This window comes from Poeciliopsis prolifica, unplaced genomic scaffold (genome assembly GCF_027474105.1).
Source record: "Poeciliopsis prolifica strain line A6 unplaced genomic scaffold, Auburn_PproV2 SCAFFOLD009, whole genome shotgun sequence".
In the NCBI taxonomy this organism is placed as follows: Eukaryota; Metazoa; Chordata; class Actinopteri; order Cyprinodontiformes; family Poeciliidae; genus Poeciliopsis; species Poeciliopsis prolifica.
The window spans coordinates 2,411,245-2,437,360 of record NW_026562384.1 but is presented as its reverse complement, the minus strand read 5'-3'; the positions used below and the strand labels follow the sequence as shown (position 1 = coordinate 2,437,360).

At 42.6% G+C, this 26,116-nt stretch overlaps 2 protein-coding genes across 3 annotated transcripts; both read left to right on the top strand.

Moving 5' to 3' along the window:
* The first annotated feature begins 277 nt into the window (after positions 1–277).
* Positions 278–6,351, top strand: LOC129362592 (uncharacterized). The gene is made up of 2 exons (XM_055034194.1): positions 278–674; positions 4,133–6,351. The coding sequence occupies exon 2, from the start codon at positions 4,510–4,512 to the stop codon at positions 5,344–5,346; it is 837 nt and encodes a 278-aa protein (XP_054890169.1). The 5' UTR covers positions 278–674; positions 4,133–4,509; the 3' UTR covers positions 5,347–6,351.
* Positions 6,352–11,474: 5,123 nt separating this feature from the next.
* slc7a2 (solute carrier family 7 member 2) lies at positions 11,475–24,906 on the top strand. 2 transcript variants are annotated; one of them, XM_055034676.1, is made up of 12 exons: positions 11,475–11,682; positions 12,878–13,255; positions 13,328–13,483; positions 15,280–15,445; positions 15,583–15,719; positions 15,803–16,025; positions 16,755–16,894; positions 20,396–20,498; positions 21,342–21,547; positions 21,646–21,812; positions 21,933–22,041; positions 23,156–24,906. In XM_055034676.1, exons 2-12 carry the CDS (start codon positions 12,886–12,888, stop codon positions 23,344–23,346), a joined length of 1,968 nt encoding a protein of 655 aa, XP_054890651.1. In that variant the 5' UTR covers positions 11,475–11,682; positions 12,878–12,885; the 3' UTR covers positions 23,347–24,906. The 2 variants fall into 2 exon arrangements, with proteins under 2 accessions (XP_054890651.1, XP_054890652.1); XM_055034677.1 differs by lacking the exon at positions 16,755–16,894 and adding an exon at positions 17,167–17,303 and having other exon boundaries at positions 11,476–11,682.
* The last annotated feature ends 1,210 nt before the right edge of the window (positions 24,907–26,116 follow it).

Sequence of the window (26,116 nt, the reverse complement as noted above, 5' to 3'; positions counted from 1 at the left end):
CCTAAAGCCCGTCAATGAACACGCTTAAAGGGACAGCACTATTTTTATTTTTTTATTTGCCGCCACTGTGGTCAAAAATAAATAAATAAATAATATCATTTTTGAGATACTATATTGAGATAGTATCTGAAAATAATGAGATAATTAATAATATTTATTTATTTTTTATTATTATTGTTTTTTTGTTTTTCTTTACCAGAATGGCAGAAACAAACTTCCATAATAATAATTAACAAGTCTCACTAGAGATTGTGTTAGAATAATTCTGTTTTGTTATCATTCTTACATTGGTAGTTATAATAGATTTAGTATTCACATTCCTGAGAAAAGCTCTCATACTTGTTAGCTACAACTGTGTACAGACCTTGAAGCTGCAGCCACTTGTATCTTCAGGATACTCCTGTCTGCCTCCCTCCACATTCCTTTTCTACTTTGTAATAAAAGAGAAAGCCCTAACAAAGGGTCTTCAGAGCGCTCAGTGAACGGCTTGAAGCAGCAGTTTGCTGGGTTCTCTCCTTTTGCAAAAGCTTTCATAAAATTCACTTGCGTTGTCTGTTTGTTCTTTTATCTAGATTCACAAATACCTATCATTTTGGTGCCGTGACCCGGATCTCGCGTTTTGTTCGCTGACAGATGAAGAACGACGCGCTGATGTTTTTCAGCTAAATTCCCAGGTTGGAGGCCTTGTCAGAACACCTTGACTAAATTCCGTAAGGTTGTAGAATCCCTGTTGTCTCAACTAAAATCTACAAGAGAGGTGTTTTTAGAGCCCCTCTTTTAATGAGGACTTCCCATAAGGAAGAATCCTCGCACTGAAAGGAAATTGTTAGTTGCTGCGGTCTTTATTGCTGTGTCATTGCTGCCGTGCTGTGTGTGTGTGTGTGTGTGTGTGTGTGTGTGTGGGGGGGGGGTGCATGCAAGAGTGAGTTGTGCTCATCTCTCTCTGTGAGTAAAACTTTCTGTCCTCGGAATTAGAATCCTAAGTGAAGAACCGGACTGAGGCTAGTCTCAGTCTAGAAGCCTGTTCTTCAGGGGACACTAAGCGCTGACCTCCAGCACTTACTTGAGAGAGAGCACAAAATATCAAGTCATTTCTAAAGCTAAATTGCAGAGTACTTAAATAATGGGAAATAAAAATTAAAAAAGAGAAAGAAAGGAGGAAGAACTGAAATGTGCTAAACAATAGTTAGATGCAACTAAAGAAAGGAGAGAACAAATTAGAAAAAACAAAGACAAAAGGAGTAAAAGTGAGGAAGCCACTACTTTGTTTGTAAAGCCAGAAGATAACGAGCCCATACTAGGTGCAATGCAGGCCCCTCCTCCGCGCACACAGGCAGCTCTCCCCTTGGCTCCTCCAACTCTCACTCCTGCAAAATCACCACCAGCTGAGCTGACCACAGATCCACTGTCAGTTCTCACTCCAAATACACTTTATCCACCTCTTCCTGTCTACCCACCGTTGCTATATGAGAAGGAAGGTGCAGGTTCCAGTAATCAGGGACATTCATATAATCTAAGGCAGTACAAACAGCCAAAAGTTTTGAACAGTTTTGACGGTACAGAACGATATCCAATGATCCAGGTCCCAAACCCAAATCCTAGAGATGGCCAGACACCACACATTTATGTTTGTAGACCCTGGACTTTAGAAGAGGCCAGGAAGGCTGTTGGAAGGAATAACACATGTTGCAGAGAACCCCGATAAGTGGATAGAAGACATGGCTGGATTAATTCACTCATACAGACTAAATGGGGTAGAAGTAGGAGAAGCAGCCATGTCCTCATTAGGGAAAGATTTGGCAAAAGTAAGAGGAAATTATACAGGGAAAGCAACAGATGACAACATTTTTTTTCTTTTTTTCAATGTATTGATTACTTGGCAGAACAATTACAAAAGAAAATAACACCAACTTTGGTGCTGTGATCCTTTGGCTGTATGTTTGGGGGGTCAGCGATCAGAGTTTTGGTACCGACCTGGACATTATCCAGCCTCATATCTCACTTAGGTTTAAAATGAGAAGAGGGCTGCTCGCTGACTTCACACCTCAGCATTAGGATCAACAGACTTAAAGTAATTCATTGATCTCTGATAAGATGTTTACTCAGACTAAGTAAATGTGAACTTAAATTAACTTACATTCTACATTAAAATCTAACATGGCAAAGGATAAGAGACTGTGGGTTTAACATGTTTCATTTTTATATTCAAATAAGTAAATGACTTTTAACTTTTAAATAAAATGTTAGGTAATAAGTGGCTAAAACTATATAATATAAAGAGAGAAAAGAGATATAGATATGAAATATATATATACAGATATATATTTAGAAATAAATAAAAAAAACAGAAAGAAAGACAAACTCTAATTGAATCCTATTTGCTTCTTTCTTTTTCCTCTGTCTGAGCCTCGCTGCGGTGCGTCTGACCTCTGACCTCAACTCAAACCTGTCTTGCCATGGCCGAGATGATGTCCCTCCCCCCTCACCAGCTAATGACAGTGATCAAGAAGGCAAAGAAGAGATCTGTTGATCCTAATTTTCTGACACCTGGGAACTGTCATTGAGCAACTACTACATGGAGTCCTGCTGGACATTTGGTCTGAAACTACATTCCTGTGTTTGGGTGCAACTGAACTCTTACAACCTCCGCTGGTCTACTCCCTGACATCAGCCTGGAGAAGGAAGGATAATGTGCTTCACAGACACAAAACTGAACTGTTTGACCCTTGTTTCATTTGTGGACAGCATGGACATTGCGTGAGGGACAGTCTGGGCAACTCAAAGATCCAATACAGAACCAGTTGGACTGACAGGAAACTGCAGAGAGAGAGGAGGAGAGGACCCACGCTGCAGCGACGCCAGCAGCAGGAGGAGGAGGGAGAAGTGAGCTCATCCAAGATAAGTGTTATACACATACACAACTGTTATACACTGCTACTGCAATGAAGACTTGCTTGCTTTATAACTCTGTTCACATATTATCTAGCCAGAAAGGAAAGTCTTAACGGCTTTTATGTACAATGATAGACAAATTCTCTCAGTTTGTCCCTTTTAACTCTGAGTCCTGAACAGCAGGACCACTGCTAAGGATCCTCTTAGGGTCCATGAGCCCCAGGTTGGGAAACCGTGAAGGGAAAACTGCAATCGCTAAAAGATCAGCAAAGAACTAACGGAAATTATGCCACTAATTACACCAGCTAAAAATGATCAAGGAGTTCAAAGATTCTAAGCTAATGATTATTCACAAAAGTTTTTGTTTTCCTTTTTTTTTGTAGGGCTATCTTGATAATACATGCTAGATTGGATTTAAAATCAAATATCTCTGAATGTTAAAAAAATAAATAAATAAGAAATAAATGAAATAATATTAATTTGAACAGTTATGAATCTACATTTTATTGAAATTGGTGAAGTGTTTCAGCAGCAGGAAATTCAGTTGTGGCTGGTTTCCAACACGTCGGAGATAGCTCTTAAAATCTATACATTACTTAAAAGAAAATTCTTGAAGCTTCAGAAAATTGTATAACCATTTGAGCAAAGGAAAACAATGAAAGCAGACTATAATTTTGTGGCTGAAAATCTGATTAATTTTCATGTTTTTGTTTGTGTCACATTACGTTGATGGAAATAAGTGTGATTATAGGAACAGATTGCACTAAAGAACTGAGGAACTGATCAAATTATAATTTAAATCATAAAAATTACATTGTCAACTGGTCTGAAATGCAAGGTTAAATTAAATTGTGATATTTTATCTAACTAGTTACTCCAAATTGATGTTTGTGAATGAACATAATGTTTTCTAGAGTAGCTAAAGCTATATGTAAAACTATTATTCCAACACCAGAAACTAGACTGAAAAGTAGATTAAAGAAAATGTATGGAACCAATTAAGACACTGTGGCCAGAATGTTTAGATTTGGTAAAGTTGTACACGAGAATTACACCCACACAAGAAGGATTAACACCATTTGAAATAATTCATGGAAGACCATACAGATTACCAATATTTTCTCCAGATTTGCAACATGCAGATGAGGAGCAAACACTGGCAGATTACATGATCAGGACTCTGAAACAGAAGGAGGTGTCAAATGCAAATTTACTGCCCTCTGACTCTCATCTCCCATAGGAAACCACTCCCAGCAAGCCAGGAGACTGTGTGTTTATCAAAGTCATAAAGAGGAAGAGCTGAGCCAGCCCGCGGTGGGAGGGACCATTCTAAGTGCTGATAACAACTCCAACTGCTGTAAAGATTGCTGAACGACCCAGCTGGATTCATCTCAGTCACTGTATGTTGCAGAAAGTGTTGGAAGCCTAGGTTGGAGCAGCTGGGAGTCCACCTTCACAGGGGTTTGGCTTTTTAGGGTCACTCGTCTCAACGGTGGTGAAGAAATCATCAACCCCCTGTTCTATAGAGTCCTAGGTACATTCTAACATCTCTGTAATCTGAGCAGCAATGGGATTCTCACAGGCCAGGTGGAATCTCTGCTGCGCTGTGACTGCAGCATGTTTTTTGTTCTGGAGTGGAAGCTGCCTCAGCCTCCACAAGATGAGGAGAGAAGCACAAACACTCTTCTCCAGTCTCATCCACATGACTACAGCACTAACCTGTGGTGGCAACTAATGAACAGGACTGCTCACGAGGTGAACTGCTATGTGTGTGCACAGCTGCCCTACGCCACACACAACTCAGGCCTTCGACCAGGTAACATCACTGATGACAAACAGATGTGTCTCTATGGCCTGAGCACACACCCACGGTACAACATCCCCATACCAAAGGGATGCAGATGGTGCAAAAAGAACTATTCTTTTTCACTTTGGACAGGAGCTGCCGCTAAAGGACTTTTTGGAGCTATGAACTGTTCACTTGCTACTGATGTTCTTCCATTTCCACAGACTGTGATGAAAATACCAGAGATCATTTCCTTGGCAGGGGCCAAACCAGGATCTCTCAGGAGCTGCATTTACAACAATGGACCTACAACACTGGGAATGCTCCCATGGAACCTGTGTAACACAGTTTACACCTTCTGCGAAAAAACACCGGAATTCGTCGACTGCATCGCCTGCAGAGGTCAGGAGCCAACCCCAGGATGCAGCATCTGGAACGACAATCCAGACTGTCACAATTTGCTTCAGGAAAGGAGGATCGACATCACTCAGCAGACGAGAGGACGACAGGAGACAGCTCGTTGCAGCGCCATAGTGCCAGGAGACTATGGTCAACGGGTGATGGCTGACTGGTACTTCCTGTGCGGACATGGAGCTTACATGTTTTTGAAAACCGTGTTGTGTTGGCTTTTCTCACAACCTCTCAAGGAGGCGTCTGCAAGATCATAGGTTCAACATGAGATGAAAGAGGAACTGGTGGAACTATTTATGATGCCCTGCATGATTTGGAAGAGCTTAAGAACTATGTGGACAGTGCAACTCAGGGCTCTCAAACTTTTGACTTTCTTTCTTGGCTGACCTCCAGACTCTGGTGGCAGCTTTTGTTTAAGATTGGAACACCCATCTTGACTGGACTGATCCTATTCTGTCTGTTCACAACCTGCATCATTCCATGTCTTTGAAGCATGATGTTAAAGACATTTAACACTGCTCTGGTTGGTCAGGGTAATCTCTGACACAGATGAGGACTACATGTTGCTCCAGAAGAAAGAAGATGACTGGAAAACGAGTACATATGATGATGATGTCTTGTAAATTAATAAACAGATTCAATCATTTGCTTGATGACTCCTACACTGAAAATGTGAAAACAAATGGTGTTAGTGATGATAACTGCATTTGATTTTCTGCTGTTTGTCTGTTTTTGGGTTGTTGTTTTTTTTTTGTGTCCTCATTCTTACATTCAACATTATTATATCATTAACACAACATTATATGCATTTGGTTTTTAATGTTTCTTTTATATTTCTTTTTTCTATCCTTATATTATATATTATGCATTCTACAACTCTTGTATAACATGTGTAATCCATTCTTTTTCTTTTTATACTATTTTTTTGCATAGTTATTACGTAAGAATGATAAACAGGGGGGGAATGTTAGAATAATTCTGTTTTGTTATCATTCTTACATTGGTAGTTATAATAGATTTAGTATTCACATTTCTGAGAAAAGCTCTCATACTTGTTAGCTACAACTGTGTACAGACCTTGAAGCTGCAACCACTTGTATATTCGGGATACTCCTGTCTGCCTCCCTCCACATTCCTTTTCTACTTTCTACTTTGTAATAAAAGAAAAAGCCCTAACAAAGGGTCTTCAGAGCGCTCAGTGAACGGCTTGAAGCAGCAGTTTGCTGGGTTCTCTCCTTTTGCAAAAGCTTTCATAAAATTCACTTGCGTTGTCTGTTTGTTCTTTTATTTAGATTCACAAATACCTATCAGATTGATAGGATATAAATATTACACACATCACACAGCTCGCCTAAGAGCAATGACGTGAGTTCTTTTAGGAAAGCAGTGCCAAAAATACTAACATGTTGTTGCGTGTGGACCTCGGTCCAGTCAATAAATAAAAGCACAAACAACAGCTGCGGTGTCACGTCAGCCAAATGTGAGAGAACTGGTTTCATGTCAGAGCACACGGGTGAAGTTTGTCTTTCTTTTTGGGGATTCTTGGTTTCAGCTGCGCTGCGCTGCTGCAGACATTGTGACATGTCATAGCAGGATGAGCAGAGTTGGGCTAAAAAACAAGTTCATTCCAGTGAGGGGTTGGAGTTGGAGCCAGCTGGCTGTCTGACAACACTCACAGGGAACAAACCGTCAACAAGGAGACTGTCTCCTGCTGTCTTTTTATTTATTTACAAAAAAAATGCAACCAAATTTAAAAACCAAAAAACAAAACACATGTCTATCACCTCAGTAAAAGAGCTGTCTCTGTAAATTTTAAGGTACAAGGGATGTTTGTTGAGCTAGAAATGATTCATGCACCAGGCAATCCAAAGTACTGCATGCAAAATCAAAAGAAAGAAAGAAGAAGAAGAAAAAACTATTTAAAATGGAAGTTTCTGCAAGTTACCGAATCACTGGATGATAATTCACATGCTGCTCATTGCCTATTCTGGCTTCAGCTGTGTTTTGACATCTAAAGATCTAATCTGACAGCTGCTTTTACACAACAAAGCGCCGAACCCCCTGGCTCTGGGTATAAATTTTGAGGATTGCTCAAGAGACTGTCACAATGTTGAATAGAAAGTGAAGATTTTCTGGAGAGGTTTCCAAGTGCAAACACATATTGGTATGTGGCCTATTCACTTACTGAATGTGCCCTCTGCATCTCACTCCTGCAGACCTTCCCTCTATGTGTCCCACCAAATGTCGTTCCTGTTGGACTGGTTGGGTCGTGTCCCACACCCCACATCAGTGCATACATGTGGTCTGCATTGTGTAATAATGATTTTCATTGGCCAGTTTAGAAAGTTTCTCATTCCTTTATGAAGACTTACATTATTAGTTGTTGGGGGTTTTTTTGTTCTTAGAGGCAACATTGGGTTACATACTGGACTCTGCACTGAAGGGGAAAGCTGTGACGATGCATTTCCATCATGGATGATCAAAATGTGGTGACACACATGCTATAGGAAGCAATACTAAACAAAACAACTGTTTTGCCACCTCTATTATAACCTCAGAAAATAACCCAGCCTCCATCCATCCATCCATCCGTCCATTCATCCATCATCATCAGCTCAGTCAGTGGTCAGATCGTATGAGCATCAGCCTAAGCAAAGACTCAGACTTGGCCCAGCTCTTGCCCATGGACATTGAGTCCAAGTCCAATCCAACATTAATTAACACCAAATGGAAGCCTGAGTCCCAAGCAAACCCAACATGCAGCTTGTTGTAACCGTAGAGTGAGTCAAAAGCAAATCTTCTGGTATGTATGATTGATAGGAAATGTTTGAAGCCCTCCCAGGTGTAAGAGTTGAAACTCCATCAGACTACAGACGTTAACACCAGAGTCACGCAATACATTTGGGCATCTTCCCCTACCATCACAGCCCTTCCCTTCAGATCAGATGAGTCGACCACAAAGTCGATTGTGAACACCATGTCCATGATGAGCATGGTGTTCGTTATGGACAATCCATAACAAGCACAGACGTCCAATTCTTCACATTCCTCCAGGGCTCATTATCATTGCCCATGTAAAGGTTGATGTCCCCCAGCAGAGCAAGGCAGGAGAGCTTGGGTCCCCCTCCAAGGACTCCAGATAATATGGGGTCCTGTGTGGCGGATGAGTACAAACAACGGTCAGAGTTCGTCTCCCCACATGCAGGAAGGCAGAGATGTTACGCTCTCACTCACTGGAGTGAACTCCAAAGTAGAGGAACCAATGAACTTGGTGGAAACGTGTCCAGCCTTTTGATGCAGCTAATCCAAGGACTATGAAGGAATAAGATTTTTACGTGTTTGCAGTACAAATCAAGAATAATGCCACTAACTGATTGATTGCAGAGGATTTTGGTTTTTCAGAAGCTGCGCATGGGCTGTATGTAGTTTCCAAAAGAAACATTTTGAGATATTGTCCAATGTAAGCTGCAACTGGAAAAGGGTTCTCCGCATTAAATGCATCCCCTGACAACGCAGAAGGCAAATAAAAGCAGTCAGACTGGATTTGTGTCTTAATTTACATTCTTTCTCACTCTGTGCTCATGCAAAATGAACCAGAGACCCCCCCCTCCTCATCCCCTGTGAGCAATTATTACTGAAGAGTTAATTTGTGAGAGTATGTGAATCCTGAGGGACTTGAACACTGAGTCAACCTTAGGTCAAGATACTTGGACATGACAATAACATTTTAAAGAATTTATTAACTGCTCCCACATGCATGAAAAGTCATAAATTACACTTCTCTGTTTCCATGATGTTTCTTTTATGAGATAAAACTTAATATATGACTCGCATTACAACATTGGAAACTGTATAAATTTGTGATTTTTGGACAACAGCCATCAGGTTCCTCTCCGCCCTCCCTTTCTATTTGAATCACAGAATAAATAACCATCATACACACATTTTAAAGTTGCTCTCTCTGTAAGTCTGACCCAGATCAACAGGGGAAATCACTTGTCTATAGAATCCACGAATAATTCTACAACCTTGTGTTTAATAAAAATAGCATTAAAGTGCTGGTTTAGTCTCCGACCTACACGGCCCAGACTGTTCTTGAGCTGTAATATAAAAAGGCTTTAGGACAGAGCATCTAAATCTGGCATGATGCTGACCTCTTACAGCAAACGTCCAATCTGTATTTGTAGGTTACTTTTTCCAGAGTGGGCAGTTTACAAAATAGGTCAGCTTGGTGACGCAGCTCAGGTGCGCCAGACTCTTTTATGAAATGAACTCTTATGCTTTCATCCAAATTCAAAAGGTTTATTATTACATAATAATAAAGTATTGGGTGAGAGTTATTCAGAGAAGAGGCCAGGTAAAGGTATGAGCATCAGTCCATCCACTAGCTATACCTGCGTAGGGTCACAATCATTAGATCGTAACATGTTCATGTGCTAGAATGGCCTAGTTGAAGTGCAGATCCAGATCTAGTCTTGTCTCAACAAGACTAAAAGCAAGGCTCACAGAAACTCATGACTGAATCAGAGGGAGGAGAAACCAAAAAAATGTTTCCTCAAAAGACGTCCAGCCTTTTAACAAAATGTTTGCACATCTGAGAGGAACTATACAGATGCGCGCCACACTTTTCAGATTTTTTCCTTTTCCTTCCACTTACAGTTACCAGTACCCACCACACCTATCATCCCAAGAAAATACATCTAAGGTGAAAAGGTTTGAGTAAAATTGCCTTTGAATGCAGGGGATTTGACAACTATTTCACCCTAACAGCTCATTGCACTTTTTATTTTTATGTAATCTTATTTCCTGGATGTTTGTCTCCTGTGTGACGGAGTTACAACATGTCTGTGGTGAGACAGACAGACAGACTGTGAATGGATGGACGGCCATTGTCCACCACCACGAAAACAAAAGCACCATAAACGAGCCAACTAACAAATGATTATTTCCACCCTCATGAAACGTTGATTTACAACGATGTCTCTCCACCAATGCAAGATAAGGAACGCTGTAGAGACTGCAGCCGTTTTCATGGCCCCGAGGCCCCGAGCCTCGTCTCCACCCAAAGGCTGATCGCGCTGCATCCACTGCCTCTTATCAGCGATATTGCTCACTCCAACATTTCCTGGTGACCGCAGTGTTAACTGGAGCGAGCGGCCCGCAAGGCAAACACCACTCAACCTGTTGACCACGTCCGCGGTTTTCGGGGGCCGCGGGGCCCCCCGCTCGCGGCCATCGGAGGCCGCATTGCGTCCGATTGGCTTCACACGATTAGCGCGTGTCAACATTGAAACGCCGCGAGCCGGTCGACCGCTTTCCACTGCTGCCATGGTTACAGAGCAGGACGCTCAGTTTTTCATCAGGAAAATCTTTTTTTTTTTTTTAATGAAACTTAAAACGTGTCTTGATTTCGAATCTTCCGCCATTTTCCTCCTCTAAAGGCTTTGTGCTTCCCATAACCAGCATGCGGGTCAGACTCGCCATGCGGTTTGTCCGTGATATCCGTCGGCCTGCAGTGGACGCGCCCACCCGCGTCCAGGTGACCGCCGCTGTCCCCCCGCGGCGCGGTCCCTCCGGCTGGACGGCGGGGGCTTCCTGGGGCCAGCTGCCACATTCCCACTGGAGCCCCGAGCTGGTTTGGACTGGTTTAGTCAGAAGTGTTTTTTTTTTTTTTTCTTGATGGCAAAAAAACCCCCCAAAAAACTTTTGTAATTGTCTTTCACAGGCGAGGCGTTTGTAAGTGACGTGAAGTCATTGAATGTCAGGCTGTTATTGAATTGAATATGCTCACAGGTCCAATAGCTCAAGGTACATTGAGCAATACCTGTCTTCCATTAAGAGGACTTAACCCCCCCAACACACACACACACACACACACACACACACACACACACACACACACACACACACACACACACACACACACACACACACACACCCCTCCGACACAGCACTCTCCACCCTTCATTGACCAATCAGCATCCAGGCTTTTAGCAGCGGTCCTGTGGGCAGCGGTGGGTAAACAGTGTCTGCCACAGTGTTTGTCAGTGAAAGTTACCCAATCATTTATCAGCAGTCGGTAAGCATCCAGACAGCTGGGATCTGTTTATGCTGTATTTTTTTCCCTTTTTTTCTTGTCATAAATAGGATCCCCCTCCCCGCTCTTTCTTACTGCCCTCAGTGTGGAGTTTCCAGTATGGAGGGGCTTCTGGTGCGAAGTTTGTCCTCAATTACCTTCAATCCAAGAGTCACAGAGGTTAAATGCCCTCCGGTGCCTCAGGGCCCCACGTGGTCCCTCCTCCGCCCCCCTTCAGTCAGTCCTGCCTCCCCTTCCAGCTGCTTTGTACTGTAACTTCATGTTAGGAGCCAGATCCTGTGATGAAGAAACAGGGAGGAAGAGGAGGAGGAGTGAAACAGACCTGCTCTGTACTGTTCATGTTCTCTCTCAGTGTCGTTCAGCGGCTCGTCAGATCACGACCAGCTCTCTGACTGGAACCTGCTTGCAGCTCATCTCACCTGGGGAAGGTTTTTTTTTTTATTTCATTATTCCTGAACCTGGAAGCTGTTGCTCTCAAGAGGAGTCCTACTCTAAGGTAGGTGAAAGTCTCTTATATTTAGAATATATTCCACCAGTGCAGATTTGTTGGGCTTTGTTGGTTTTCTTTTCTTCTGGAAACTGAAAAGATCTGCAGATGTGATCGTTTTGAAGATGAAACACCAGAGTTGAGCTCTCATCAGTTCAGCTCTTTTTTGCGAAAGACTGCAGTTGTGAAGCGTGCAGCTTTCACGCACCTCAAATCTGGAGCAAACCTCCAGAAAACTGTCCTGTCGCAGACACACAGAGTTTCTTTAAATCAAGACTATAACTATGATGATGCGTGTTGACGATTTCGACGGACAAAACGTAATGTTTGCTCCTGCTTTCTCGACTGGTGAGATGATGTTTTTGTGAACTGCCCTGAAATGGGTCATTCAGATAAACGTGGCTGGTTGGTATTACTGTTATGTTGTTACATTAATGAGCTGCCAGGACTCAAACTTGTTCCACTGGAAGAGAAAATCCACGTCAGGATAGTTTTTTGCAGGTTCAAAGAAGCAAAGCAAACGCCTTTACGGAAACATCCTCATTTAAAAGCTTGCAACAATGCAGGTATCAAGACTGCCTCTGGACAAATGGAAAGAGATGCTGTAATTTGCAGGACAACTGCGTCGAAGGGGGAATTTGCAGGGTTTTTTTGGCCCCGTGGCTAATTGGAACAGCAAGCTGCTGGAATGCTTCACTCTCTCGTCGTTTCATGAAAGCAGCTCTTTGAGTGCTTAGAGCTGCACCATGACCCCGAACAATAGTCGGACGGGGCCCGTAGAGTCTGAACTTCACCAGCTCTCCGGAACTTGGCTGCGCTCCTCCAATGCGCGTCAGAGTGTGTACGGTTAACGTCCCTCGGGGTTCACGCGTTATGTAACTCGCCTTCCAACGAGTCTCGGTTAGAACCGGGCTGCAAGAACCTGGAAATGCAAAGCAGATGGAGCCGAACCGGAGCTGCTCCCCAACACCCGAGCATTCGTGTTCGCAGGTCTGGTTCTCTTCTGCTGACCGTTCAAAGTATTGATTGGTTGATAGTTGTTATCTGCAAGCTTATTTTTTGCTGTTACTCACTGGCTTGCACTTTGATTTTAGGATATTGATCTAGAATATGTCGTGGGGGCATTCAAGCAGACACCCTTCACCTAACTGATTAAAACACCCATGAACAGGTATTTTAAATCTGGTTGTGTGTCTGCCTACAGGTGACAACATGCTGAAGCAAGTCGTTGCGTTCAGCAGCTCCTTGGTGCGCAGGAAAGTGGTGGACATGAACAGCTTGGAGGACTCCAAGCTGTGCCGCTGCCTGGGAACTGTGGACCTCATTGCCCTGGGGGTGGGCAGCACCCTGGGGGCCGGGGTCTACGTGTTGGCCGGAGAGGTGGCCAAGGGAAACTCGGGCCCCAGCATCGTCATCTCCTTCCTCATCGCCGCCCTGGCCTCCGTCATGGCCGGCCTGTGCTACGCTGAGTTTGGGGCCCGCGTCCCCAAGACCGGTTCTGCTTATCTCTACAGCTACGTGACGGTGGGGGAGATCTATGCTTTCATTACTGGCTGGAACCTAATCCTGTCTTACGTCATTGGTGAGTCTCCTGACTTTTAAGAATAGAGAGCATGGGTGTTCGTGGAGTCTGACCTTTGACTTCTTTGATCAGGTACGTCCTCCGTTGCCAGAGCTTGGAGTGGCACGTTTGACGAGATGATTGGCGGACACATTGAGGTTTTCTGCAAGACCTACTTCAGCATGAACTCTCCTGGCTTGGCTCCGTATCCCGACTTCTTTGCCGTGTTCCTCATTCTGCTGCTCTCTGGTAAGCGCATCAGCACTTGGCCGCTCATTTCAAAATCCTGAATGCGCTCACACAGAGGGTTCAGTGAAGGGGACGGAAACCGGAATCACTGCAGCTTAACTCATGATCCGATCCTGGCATAATTCAATAAGAAACTGGCAGCACAGTGTGTGACATCGAGCTAAACATGAGGTTTAGTGCAGTTCATGCAGTGCCTTTTGGATGTCCACAATGCCCTTGAACTAAAATGTCATGGTTTTCAAATGTTTTTTAAAGGAGGTTTGGGTTAGGAAATAATATCCAAAGACTCTGAGATCTCTTGGCACTGTTCTGCCTGTCATTCAAAACAATATGGCAGATCTACAAACCTACCGAAGTATGGCCAACAACTTCAGCTTACAGGTTAAGTGAGGAGGACATTGATCAGAGAAGCTGACGGGGAGACAACTTGAGCTCTGGATGACCTACAGAGACTCAGGGCTCAGGTGGGAGAATATATCAACAATTATTAGTAGGAATGTCCTGAGGTCTGTTATTTAAACAGGCAGTGTTTTGTAAAACTGACTTTCTTGAGCTTTACATTGTGTTATAAAGTTTTTCCCTGGAGTGCCGCATTGATTCTTTCATGAATGATTGAGAAACCCTTTAATCTCCCGCAGCAACAAACACTCGGGTGAATGAACGCAGCACTTCCTCCCTGGAGCTGCTGCTCCAAAGTTGGGCTTCTGCCTCACAAAGCCACCCCACTCGGCTCCTTCAAACTAGCGGCAGCAGCAATTAGCCAACCCGGACGGAACTGAGCTTCAGCTGAGCTCATTTCTCAGTCCAGTTGCTCCGACTGGACTGAGAAATCCTCGATAGAGGAGTGTTGATGTGACGACTTCCTGAAGGCGGAGCTTCGGAAGGAGAAGGAACTTCTTAAAGAGACAGAGGCCCAATTTCAATATGTTATGCATGTTTCAGGAACAAATTTCTTCCGAGTTATGTTTGATATTTAAAATATTTTTGTAACAGAGGAAGGTGTTAGGAAAACATGGAAAAGTTCAAGGGAGATGGATGCCTTTGTGAATGTCTACTGCATTGGGTTAATAGTAATTAGAGTCAACTGGTATTTGCTTTTTGGTTAAACTGACAAGATTAATCAAAGTTTATGACAGACTCAAACCAGTCATGTTTTGATACATTCCGCTTGATTAAACGGCATCCATCATGGGTTTCATGATCATGTTAGGCCAGCGGCGTCAAAGACAACCTACCAGTGTCTGGTTGTTTATGTGAGGATCGAAGAAGCAGAACTTCTGCAACTCAAATCGAGTAAACACATTGTGAAAATCCAAAAATTCCCCCCTTTAAAAACAAACCATAACTAAAAAAAACAGTGAAAAATTATGAATAGATTTGTTAAGCTCTCAAATAATCCACTGGGTAAAAGCAGATTAAAAAGTCTTAAATCACAATATTTAAAGATTAAAGAACTTTCTGCTGCAGTAAACAGCCAAGTTTGCAATTTTTAAAAAAATATGTTGGAGCTTTTTACAAAAGTAAAATACCCTAGTGAAGCATTGAAAGTTGCTGCAATGTTTGCAACTTAATTTTGATAGAGCCATTATATAAACATGATTGTAAAAAGAAGGAATCTTCATTTAAAAGCCTCAGCAAAGACCTAGTACAACCGAACCAAGAGCTGTTCATTCAGGACGCTGACCCTTGACTTTAAAGGGTCGGAACAGTTTGGACTTTTTTGGCTCTCAAATGGTTGAGAACTTAATTTCAGCTTAGCTAAAGCTTTTACGGTGGTCTGTTTGACACTCGTCCAGGGCTCTTGTCTTTTGGAGTGAAGGAATCGGCCTGGGTCAACAAGATCTTCACTTCAATCAACGTGCTCGTCCTCTTGTTTGTCATCATTTCTGGCTTCGTCAAAGGAGACACACACAACTGGAAGATAACCGAAGAATCTCTCATCAATATCACAATCGTCACAAGGTAACGGATTCATTTGATACCAGTCAAGTATGGTCTGTTACACCGATAACCCATATTGCTTTGTGCATAGACTTATGCAGAAATGTGCAGGTCAGCGTCGGTCTCAGTCGTTATGAAATACTGTATGCATGTTTCAGGAACTTTTCGGAAACTTGCAACGTGAGCAGTGACTATGGCGTTGGCGGCTTCATGCCCTACGGCTTCAGCGGGACGCTAGCCGGAGCCGCCACCTGCTTCTATGCTTTTGTCGGATTTGACTGCATTGCAACGACAGGTGATTCCGGGATCTGGCGGGTTGGATCCACTGCGGTTTTCATTGTGCCAGCACATCTGTGTTCACTTTGGTGTTTGCAACAGGAGAGGAGGTGAAGAACCCCCAGAGGGCCATTCCCATCGGCATTGTGGTGTCACTGACTGTATGCTTCTTGGCGTACTTCGGTGTCTCTGCTGCGCTCACTCTGATGATGCCCTACTACCTGCTGGATGAGAAGAGCCCTCTCCCCATGGCCTTTGAATATGTGGGCTGGGGCCCCGCCAAATATGTGGTTGCTGTGGGTTCACTATGTGCCCTGTCTACAAGGTAAGGTCTTGTTTTTCTTAGAACAACCAAAACATATACATCGCTGGTGTTTAGGTGGGATGTAATTTAACTGTAAATTCTGGGCAGATGAGATTCAGCCAACAGCTTTGACTATCAATCTCTGTCTGCGTCTTGTAATTGGATTGATTCCTGTTGCTTAACGTTCTGTGGTGGGTGCATTGCTTAATTCTTTCTGTGTTTGAGGCCCCAGCATGTTTTTGTGCTGAGAGCTGCTGAGCAAGTCTCAGTCTGTCTCAGAAACATATCGTGTTGTCCCAACTCTGTCTTTCTTTTCCGTCAGTGTCAATATTAGCGGAGTCGGCCGATGTCATTCTTCCAGTCGAATCAAAAGTTTCCATCGATTGGAACGTTCTGCACAGGTTCTCGATTGAACTGAATCTGGCTCAAGTCTGCTAATGGACCTTATCTGTGTGGACTACGTGTCTTGTGAAACTGCTTTTAACACACATTTTTCTTGCTTGACATGAATATTTACACACTGGGTCTCATGATAGCATGTGGAAATCTATTGGAGACGCGTTCCTCAAAGATCCATATGCAGAGTTTCCCTGTGGAGGAAAGATTGCAAGAATGACGTTACAGGCAGGAAAGAAAGACATTTTTGGGACTTTCTTGACTCTGAAGCTTTTCGATGCTCCTGTCCGTTTGTCCGGGTTGAGGGCTCATGACTAACGTGTTGGTGTTGCATGTCTCTGCTGTCTCACGCAGTCTGCTGGGCTCCATTTTCCCCATGCCTCGTGTAATCTATGCTATGGCAGAGGATGGGGTGCTTTTCAAAGCCTTAGCCCGAATCAATCCTAAGACGAAGACCCCAGTTATTGCCACTATGAGCTCCGGTGTAGTCGCAGGTGAGAGCCGGGGATCATGCAAGTGAAACGAGTCAGCTAATGTGTCTCCACCAATCAATTGTGAAAGAAACAATGGCGAGAAAAGAGATGATTCAGTCAGTTCTTGTTTTTTTCATTGGGCTTGGTTCAATTTCACTTCTTGACAAATCAATACGACCTGTAGGACTTTCTGTATCTGTACACAGAATGTTTTTCTTTCACAGTTGTGCAGGTGTCATGTTTTCTCTCTCCCAGAATGCTCTAGACTTAACCATGAACCCTCTTCTCCCTAGCCTGTTGGGCTCCATGTTCCCTCTGCCGCGCATTCTCTTTGCCATGGCGCGAGATGGCATTCTGTTCAAATTTATGTCCAAAGTGAGTAAGCGCCAGTCGCCCGTGGCTGCCACCATGGCAGCAGGTACCACAGCGGGTAAGCTCCTGGACAAGAACTCGCCTGTCACTGGGTTGTATCGTGGACTGTCCGGGTTCCTGTCTCTTTTTTTTTATGACGTGCGTGTGCTTTTCTATGTGCTCACGATCAGCTGGTGGTGGTAACTGCATGAACTTGGTTGTGGTGTTTCTAAAGCATGCAAAGGAGCCATTACTCTCAGCAAGAGGAAAGTTCATAGCTCCTACTATGTCAATCCCACAAGTCTTCAAGGTTTTTCATCCCGTATTAGAAGATAATGGCAGATAATTTGATAGTGGGGTGATACCAAAGAAACATTGCAAAAATATGAAAGTTATTCAACTGATTTGATAATAAAAACCAACCTGGAACAGTCAGAAACAAATTCTTTGTTGATTTGGCCATATCTTCTGGAACATTATCCTTGCTGAGTGAATTGATGATTATGTTTTTTTGTTTGTTTGTTTGTTTCCTGGTATTTTCAAAAAAGTTAATAATGGCACACACTCAAACAATGTTCCCAGCTCTTTTAGAAATGAAACACATACTAAATATTGAGAATTATATTCTCAACAATTATCATGATGCACACGTCTAATATACCTAGAGTGTTTGTTTTACTGTTGCTAAGGTAGAGCCGGGTAATTTCGGACGCGGAAGAAAACACTTTTGTTGCGGCGCAGAGCATCTTAGACAGCCTGCTTATTATCAGAAAAATAAAAGGGGAATAGATTGCTTGTATGGCAGGTTCGCTGGTTGTTGATAGAAGAAGAAAGTCAGTGGCCTGTACATGTATAGCTCTGTTATCCAGTCCACAAGACTCCAAAGGGCTTCACGCTACATTCAGTCACTCATGTTCACTTGTTGAAAGCTAAATACTTGAAAGATTAATGCTTATTCAGTGGTATGCTAGCACGATAGGGTTTTTTTTATTTTAATGTTTTGTGTTTGTATCATAGATTTTTGATGTTTCTATTCCATTTTTGTTTTTGCTTGATGAAATTCATAAGTACATTCAACAATGTCAGCCAATAAGAGTGACCTATATTTACTGACGCCAGATGTTGCTATCCCACAAATCAAGCTAATCTTAAAAGTTCTGCTAACTGACTCTTGATGCTATCAGACACCGTGGTTTAGGTGGTTTTACAGCATTTTGACCTGTGGTAAACCTAAAACAGCAAGTCCCAGAAATTCTCAAGAGTTTTAAACTAACTTCAGCATAGCTAAATGAAAATATCTGTATGCAGCATAGATTAGGCCCCAATTTAAAACAAAGTATGTGTGCTGCTGTGAATTCAAGCTGAATTATTTTTATTTATTTTTTTTTTTGTAATTTGGAACTGCACATGCCTTCACAACCAGCATTGAGGTTGAGGTTCATTGGTGACAAGGCTGCTAATAGTGTGTTTTTCTGCACTATGTGTATTCCAGAATAAAAACAGTTCAGCAGCAGCTGTACAGTGGTCTATGTATGTGACTGATTTTCTAGAACTCAAATTGACATAAGTACAAATAAACTGTCTAATCTTAAAGCGAACATTATGTTTAATGCAAGTGGCAGCCATATTGGCTTTTGAGAGCCAGGATGGTGAGAATCAAGTCCAAGTCAGAATTCTGATCGGCTGCTTTTGTCTTGGTTAGATCTGGTTTGTCTCCAGATTTTATTGCCTGGGTGAGTTTACACCACTGTGCTGCAATTAAAGTTAATCATAATTTACTTTAAGTGTACCACAACAAAAAGCTCACCAAGGTGCTGTTTGGCTCAAAGTGAAATGGTGGCTATAAAAAAGTGACTCTTTTTCCATCTCTGGCACTCTATGGTCTGAAGCGCTCTCCACAAGTCGTCAACACAGCAATGAGCGTTGCTAATAAGGCACCACAGAGGTACTCGCATACACTGACAACGTGCCAGAGCTCACTTTAACAGTTTGGACTTTGTGGATTAATGCGGTGCTTATTACGAATATTTACTTCCGCAGCTTTCCTGCTTAGTGGACTGCAGGTGTTCGGAACATGGTTGCACAATCTGCTCAGACATTAAAGCTGAGACTTAACGGGGTGAACGACCTGGTGAAGAGGCAGCCCCTGCAAACAGCCCCTGCACCGAGCATCCAACATGCCAGAGAGATTATTTGTTGTTGTTGTTTTGTTCCCACCCTCCATTTTGTTTTAAGAAAATGTCGAAAAGGATGGCAGACACACTGCTGTCTGTTCAAACCTCTGCTGCTGAGATCTGCACCCTCCTGTTGATTACAGCTGCGTTTTTTATAGAGACAGGCAAATAAAAAAAAAGAGATTAAAACTCAAGTTTTTTTGTTAAAGCAGTCCCCCCGCTGTATCAAAATGAGTAAAAACTTCTTTCCGCATCACACGAGTCACATGATCAACAACCGGATGTCACCACTAGCAGCAACCGTGAAGAAGACGACGCCGGGAAGCGGCAACAGGATGACGCTTTTTAAATAATGTCTGGCTTGTATTTATTAATTCTGTTTTTGTTTATTTTGTTATTATTTAATATAACTTGTGAAATTTTGCTTTTTCGACATTGATGAAAAATCAATGTTTTTCACACGTTTGTAATGGAAGGTTATGAACTGAATGTGTTCATGTCTTGCTTATGCTTTATGCTGTTTCATCACATGCTAATATACTCCGGTACCCGTCGAGATTCTGCCCGTATGACTTTGGTACAAAAAAAAAAAAACCCTAAAGAAAACTGCTGATCACCTTCACATGTGTAAACATGAGAAGCTTGAGCTGCTGTAAACATTTGATTTTGGCATGATTTTATGATTTTGGTCCCCCTTTTACATTTTGCTGGTGTTCTGACACCAGTTCTCTTGTGTCAACCGAAGCTCAGTATGAAAATGATCTAAGCTGTCAAAAGTCAAAAAGTTTTTTTTTGTGTTTTTTTTACTCATTGTTTTTATGAAACTATGTTGCATGAAACTTAATTTGTATCTAATTTATTTGTGCATCAAAACAAAAAAACTTTTTCACATGTAATGACCGCAATTCGGTGCATGGACTGTTCTGCAAATGCAGCGGTTCTCTGAGTGTGCTTGTAATGTTTCCTCTTCATTTAACAAGTCTTCTGCTCTCTGCAGCCATCATGGCTTTCTTGTTCGACCTGAAGGCCCTGGTGGACATGATGTCCATTGGGACTCTGCTGGCCTACACACTGGTTGCCATCTGCGTGCTCGTTCTCAGGTGGGAAGAAGTCTCTCCCAGAGCAGCGCTGTGTAGTAGAGGAATCCGATTTGTACAACATTTGGGAAGCAGCCGCGTTAATAGGTTCTCCAAAATGCCCAGAAGCCTGATTACCCTGTTAGCGATTGCGTCACCTCGGTGAATAAGAGCTGTGAAAGCTCCCATTGTAGGAATATAAGTTTCAGCAGGCGGGGGCTGTTTATTCAAGTGTCTTTACTCGCTAAACATAGGGCGTGCAGTGCAGCAGCTCTTTTTCTGGCGCCCTTTCTGGTCTAAACTGGATCCGGTCCTTACTTGTTCTGTCGAAGCTAAAATCATGACAGCTCTTTCTCAATCCGACTGCTGGAGGACATGCACGTTTTTCATATGTTCGGTGCACATGTAACGAGCCTGTGGCATAAATCCTTAAGCAGGCAGTGCAGATTCTTCCAAAAGAGTTACTATCAGGACTAGTTTCCTTACCAAGCTGTCATTGTCAGACTCAAACTTAAGTTGGTGAATTGTAGACATTGCCACAAAAGACTCGTCATTTTGGCGCCGTTTGGTCACTCAGTGGGGAGTTTTGACAAATGATTAATGATAAAACAAATGGAGGGACAAATGCCACGCAAGCTAATCAGCAAGATGAGGAACAAGGCGAGAGAATTAACTAACGCTAAAGAGAGTGAATGGCTGAACACAAAAAACTTGCTCCTCATGTTTTCAAAGAGCGCTGTTTGGTTCGGCGCTAGGCTAACGCTAAACCTGTGTTTTTTATACTCGCTGCTATATAATGCGTCTGTCAAGTTTAAGCGAGGTATTACTAGTGATGACGTCACAGAATTGAATTTATTTGTCTTGCAGGTACCAGCCAGATGGAGCTCTGGAGAGGCAGCCAGAGAAAGGTGAGAAGGGCTGCTTGGCATCTGAGGAGTCCGAACTGACAGAGTCAGAGTCTCACCTGAACATGCTGAACGGCGGCAACTCCGTCCTTCAGAGTATCCTCCACCCTCCCCTCTTACCGTCCGAGAAGTCGTCTTCTGTGGTCAACATGTCCATCGCTGTCTTGGGTATGCAGCCTGTTGTGTCCGACGCCTTTCCCTTTGCGGTTCACTCTAATCCCTGTTTATGTTGGAATAATCTCTATGTGTGTTTCTTCCACCTGCAGTGATTGTAGTGTGTGTCATCAGCTACCTCACCACCTACCACTTAAACTCAATCGTTGGTTCGGAAGTGTGGATTTTGGCGTTGCTCTCCGTCTGTCTCCTCATCTTCAGCTTCTGCGTGTTCATGATCTGCAGGCAGCCGCAGACCACCAAGAAGGTCTCCTTCATGGTACGCAGCAGCTTGGCTGTAGCTAGTACTTCATTGAGTTCATCTCAACTCAGTGTCCTGCTTTATGGGGTCATGTGTCCATCAACATGTAGAAACCTAACGGCTCCTTCATCGTCACAGGTACCCCTCCTGCCTTTCCTGCCTATTCTGAGTATATTTGTTAATGTTTACCTCATGGTCCAGCTGAGTGGAGTCACCTGGATACGTTTCTCTGTCTGGATGGCTGCAGGTAAGTTGAACTATGTTGTATTTGTACAAGCTGATAAGTGAATGATGTCATGTGTGACTTTGACCCGTTCTAGCATTCAAGCTGTCTTTAAAGGTGCAGGATGATTTGTTTTCCAGCTACATAGTACATTTTATAGCACAATCAAATATCAACATTACCTTCAGTTTTTGCAAAAATACTGCATGTATCAAATGTGACTAAAATAAATTTGACTTTGGAATTTAACACCTTGAAATTGGGCCTTTGTCGCTTTAAAAACTCCAGCTCTTTCTGAAACTCCGCCTCCAGGAAGTCATCACATGACTCCTTTACTCAGCCTTACCAACGTTTTTACTTATCAGAGGTAGCTTGTACAAAAAGCACACCTGAGGCACAGCTCCACCAGGTGGCTGCTAATTCCTGCTGGCTAGTCTGAAGGAGCTGGCTGCCGACGTTGTGGGTGTTGTGTCTGTGATGTGGAAGCTGGGAAACTGCAGCTCCGAGGTGGAGCTTCGTCCTTGAAGGCGGGGCTAAGTCCACCCAGGCATTTTACACAGTTGAATGGTTGCCATGGAGATCAAAGGATTTCTCAGTCATTCATGAAAGAATCAAAGCAACACTCCAGAAATTTTTGATGAGGGAATAATATTATAACATGATTTAAAAAATACCGCCCTTTTACATCACAATGGTTCTGGTTTCAGAACCACTGAATCCGGAACCATTGGATTCAATAGTTCTGAATTGAATCCAGAATCAATGGATTAAATCTTTAATTAATTAACCCTTAATTAAATATTAATTAATGGTAAATTTTTAATCCATAACCCTTCATTAAGGGTTAATTAACACTTAATTAATCCATAATTAAGGGTTACTTAATCTTTAATAAGTCCCTTGGGAAGATAATTAATCTTTGATAATTAACCCTTAGGTGATAATTAACCCTTAGGTGTTAATTGACCCTTAATTTAGGGTTAATTAAGGGTTTTGCTTAAATATATTAAACTTTTTTTTTAATTATGTTGAATATAAATTTTAGAATCATCAATGTTTTTCAGAGAAACAGCTGCATTGATGTTAAAAACTTTAACTCCTCTCTCATACCTCCTCCTTTTAAACTTCTCCTTCACAGGGTTCTTGATCTACTTCGGCTATGGCGTTTGGCACAGCGCCGAGCGACAGCACCACCGTCAGGACGCGCACGGCAACGGCGACGCAAACCAGCTGAGCATGAAAGCCATCCAGGACAAGCAGGTCGAGACAAACGAGGCAGCAAAGGAGCAGGAGCGCTTCATCAGCCCGGACAAAACCAGCCAGTGTTAAAAGGCCGCGGACTGTTTCTCACACTCCGAGAGGCAGCCGACGCAAAACGGAACAGAAACAATCCCAAAACCAAAGGCACTCGGCGACTCGCGCCTCGACACACATGTACATAATGGCTCCTTCGTGTGTACGAACCTCACTGTGGCAGAGTCAGTATTCTGGTGAGGAGCCGCTCCGTCTCTGCGACCACAAAGACTTAGATCCCAGAGCGCTCTCTGGACGCCATGAATGGAGACAAAACAAAACAAAAACAAAAACAGGACAGGTAACACACTGGAGAGTGTCATCGTAGGGCTGCGGCCAACACAGCTTCCCAAGGGACTGGAGATTACGATGTTTAAAGCACATTCTTTTTTTTCCTGCCCTTTACTCCCGTGATGTACAAACACTTGTATATCAGTTTTTCTATGTGTTCTGTGTCTTCGACAATTTGCGTTTGAAATTACGAAAATGTCAGTGGAAAATCCTCGACACGCATTGACCTGTCGTGGATCTCACAGTTGTCCAAACGACCGGAAGGTCGGGTGTTCCTAATGGCGATGGCCGGACTTTTTACCCAACGTCGCGGCGATGCTTCCTGCGTAATTCAGGCGAAAGACAAATCTGTGAGGACGGAAGATAACAGCGCGTGCAGCCGGCAGCAAGCTCTGTTTGAAAGGCGCCAAAATGAACGAGGTGGATATGAATATGATCACCGCGAGAGAATACAGTGGTGAGAGGAATCGCGCAATAACACAATGCTGACATGACGAGGATAAAAAGAAAAAAGAAAAGACAAATCAGCATCTCAAGTGGTGTCAAAGGTCAGACCTAAGAGGCGGGTTTTTCAAGAAGCGACAGAAAACCACAGAGGAGAAGAGGACGGTCTGGTCATAAAGTCTCAAATTGTGCAGTTACATTAAAGGGTGAGAAATGTTTTGAGACGATTGATTTGCATCTGGTTTTTTCTTTTTGGTTTTGTTTTGTTTGGATCACCGCACACTCTGGAGAGCCACTGAATGTGCAAAGTGTCAATTAGCTTAGTGGTGACTGACCGGAGCTGGGAAAATGTTAATCCTTGAAATTATTCATTTTAAATCTTCCCTGTAGTAACTAAAGTCTGTAGCTGTGGTTTCATTAAGCACAGGTTGTTAGGTTTATTATTATTATCATTATTATTATTATTGCTTCAGTTTCAGAACTGTTATGATTAGAAAAGCAGCGTGATGTGAAGGTTTTATGAAAGTACGTGCTTTTGTTTCATGCTATCGCACTATGACAATATGCTGTGCCTTCTGATATTTTGTGCTATTTTGATACTTTAGTAGGTGAATGAAAATACACCTACTAAAGTATTTTCAGTCCGTCATTACAGCTTCAAAGAGTTTCTCTGGGATGAAGGTTTATTGGATTTATTGTTTGTTTGTTTTTTTTCCCTGGCCTTTTTAACGCCTCCTGTTGTGATGTGGAAGGTTTTAGCTGATGATGATGTGCAACAGCTTACCTGCACTGTCAGTATTTTATTTTATTTTTCTTTCTTAATGTTGACGAAATACAAAATTAAAAGAGAGGAAAAACACACTGAAGCTGCATGATATTGGTTATTGATCAGGTTCAGCAGTTTGTTCGGTCGCGTTGTTCTAACGATACCGTCTGAACAACGGCAATAAAAGATAAATAAAGGAGCTATTATTCACTAAAACCAGCTTTGAAGAATTAAATTGGTTTCGCTGAAATATTTTTAGTGCTCCCACCAAATGTTTCTCCCAGGAAACAATCGAAACGTTTCACACCGAATTCCGTGACCACCGCAGGTTGTCACCGAAGGGGGCGCTGTTGCGCTTCAATGCGCCAAAAAAAGGGACTCTTTCAAGAGGGCGAGGGAGAACCAGCGCAAACAGAAAAACTAAGAACATAAAGTAACATCTGAACCTTTAATATTATGACTATTACGGAGATGTAGACGGTCACAGATTATGACAGCACCTATCATGTACTCTAACTCGCAGGAAAGTATTCAATACTTAAACTGTTTCTGCTACACTGACTATATTGACTATTTGTCCAAAAACTAAATTCCAAAATTGAAAAACTCAAGACTTATCTAAACCCTACATATTTATACTGTGAAACACACCCACTTCCCAAACTGAAATCAATTAACTAATTAAGTGAATTACTAACCACAAAACGTTTTTAGAAACAACAAAATAAACATTCTAATTATAAATCAACTAGAAAATAAATAAAAATAAACTAAATAATCTACATCCTAAACTTTAACTGAAAAAAAATGGATAAATAGCTCCTACACTGACAGTCAGTCACTTTTTATTCTTTGGCGGAAGGAGAGAAACTGTTTGCTTTAGATATTTAGTACTGAAATGACGGCGTGGTCACAACATCTGTCACATTTTGTGACCACGAAGCGTGGTGTAAAGACTGTAACAGCGCCCCCTGCGGTCACCACGTGCAGTGTAAACGGAATGCGGTGTTAACATCTGCGCAAAGGTTTCAAGTTATGATTATAATATGACAAATTGTGAACGAGCTGAACAGAATCTTACAAATAAAAATCAAAACTGTCTTAGGACCAAATCTGGATGGCCACGTTACACACCTCTGCCTTTAAATACCATAAATTGGTTTCATTTTGTTGGAAATACTGTGAAGCAGAAGGCTAATTCCCCCAGCGGTCCAGCAGAGGGCGCCAGACTACACATTACTGCTCCCCGGGCCTGAGAGGAGAGAGGAGGGAAAACCAGGTTATTTCCCCTCACAGTTCCAGCCT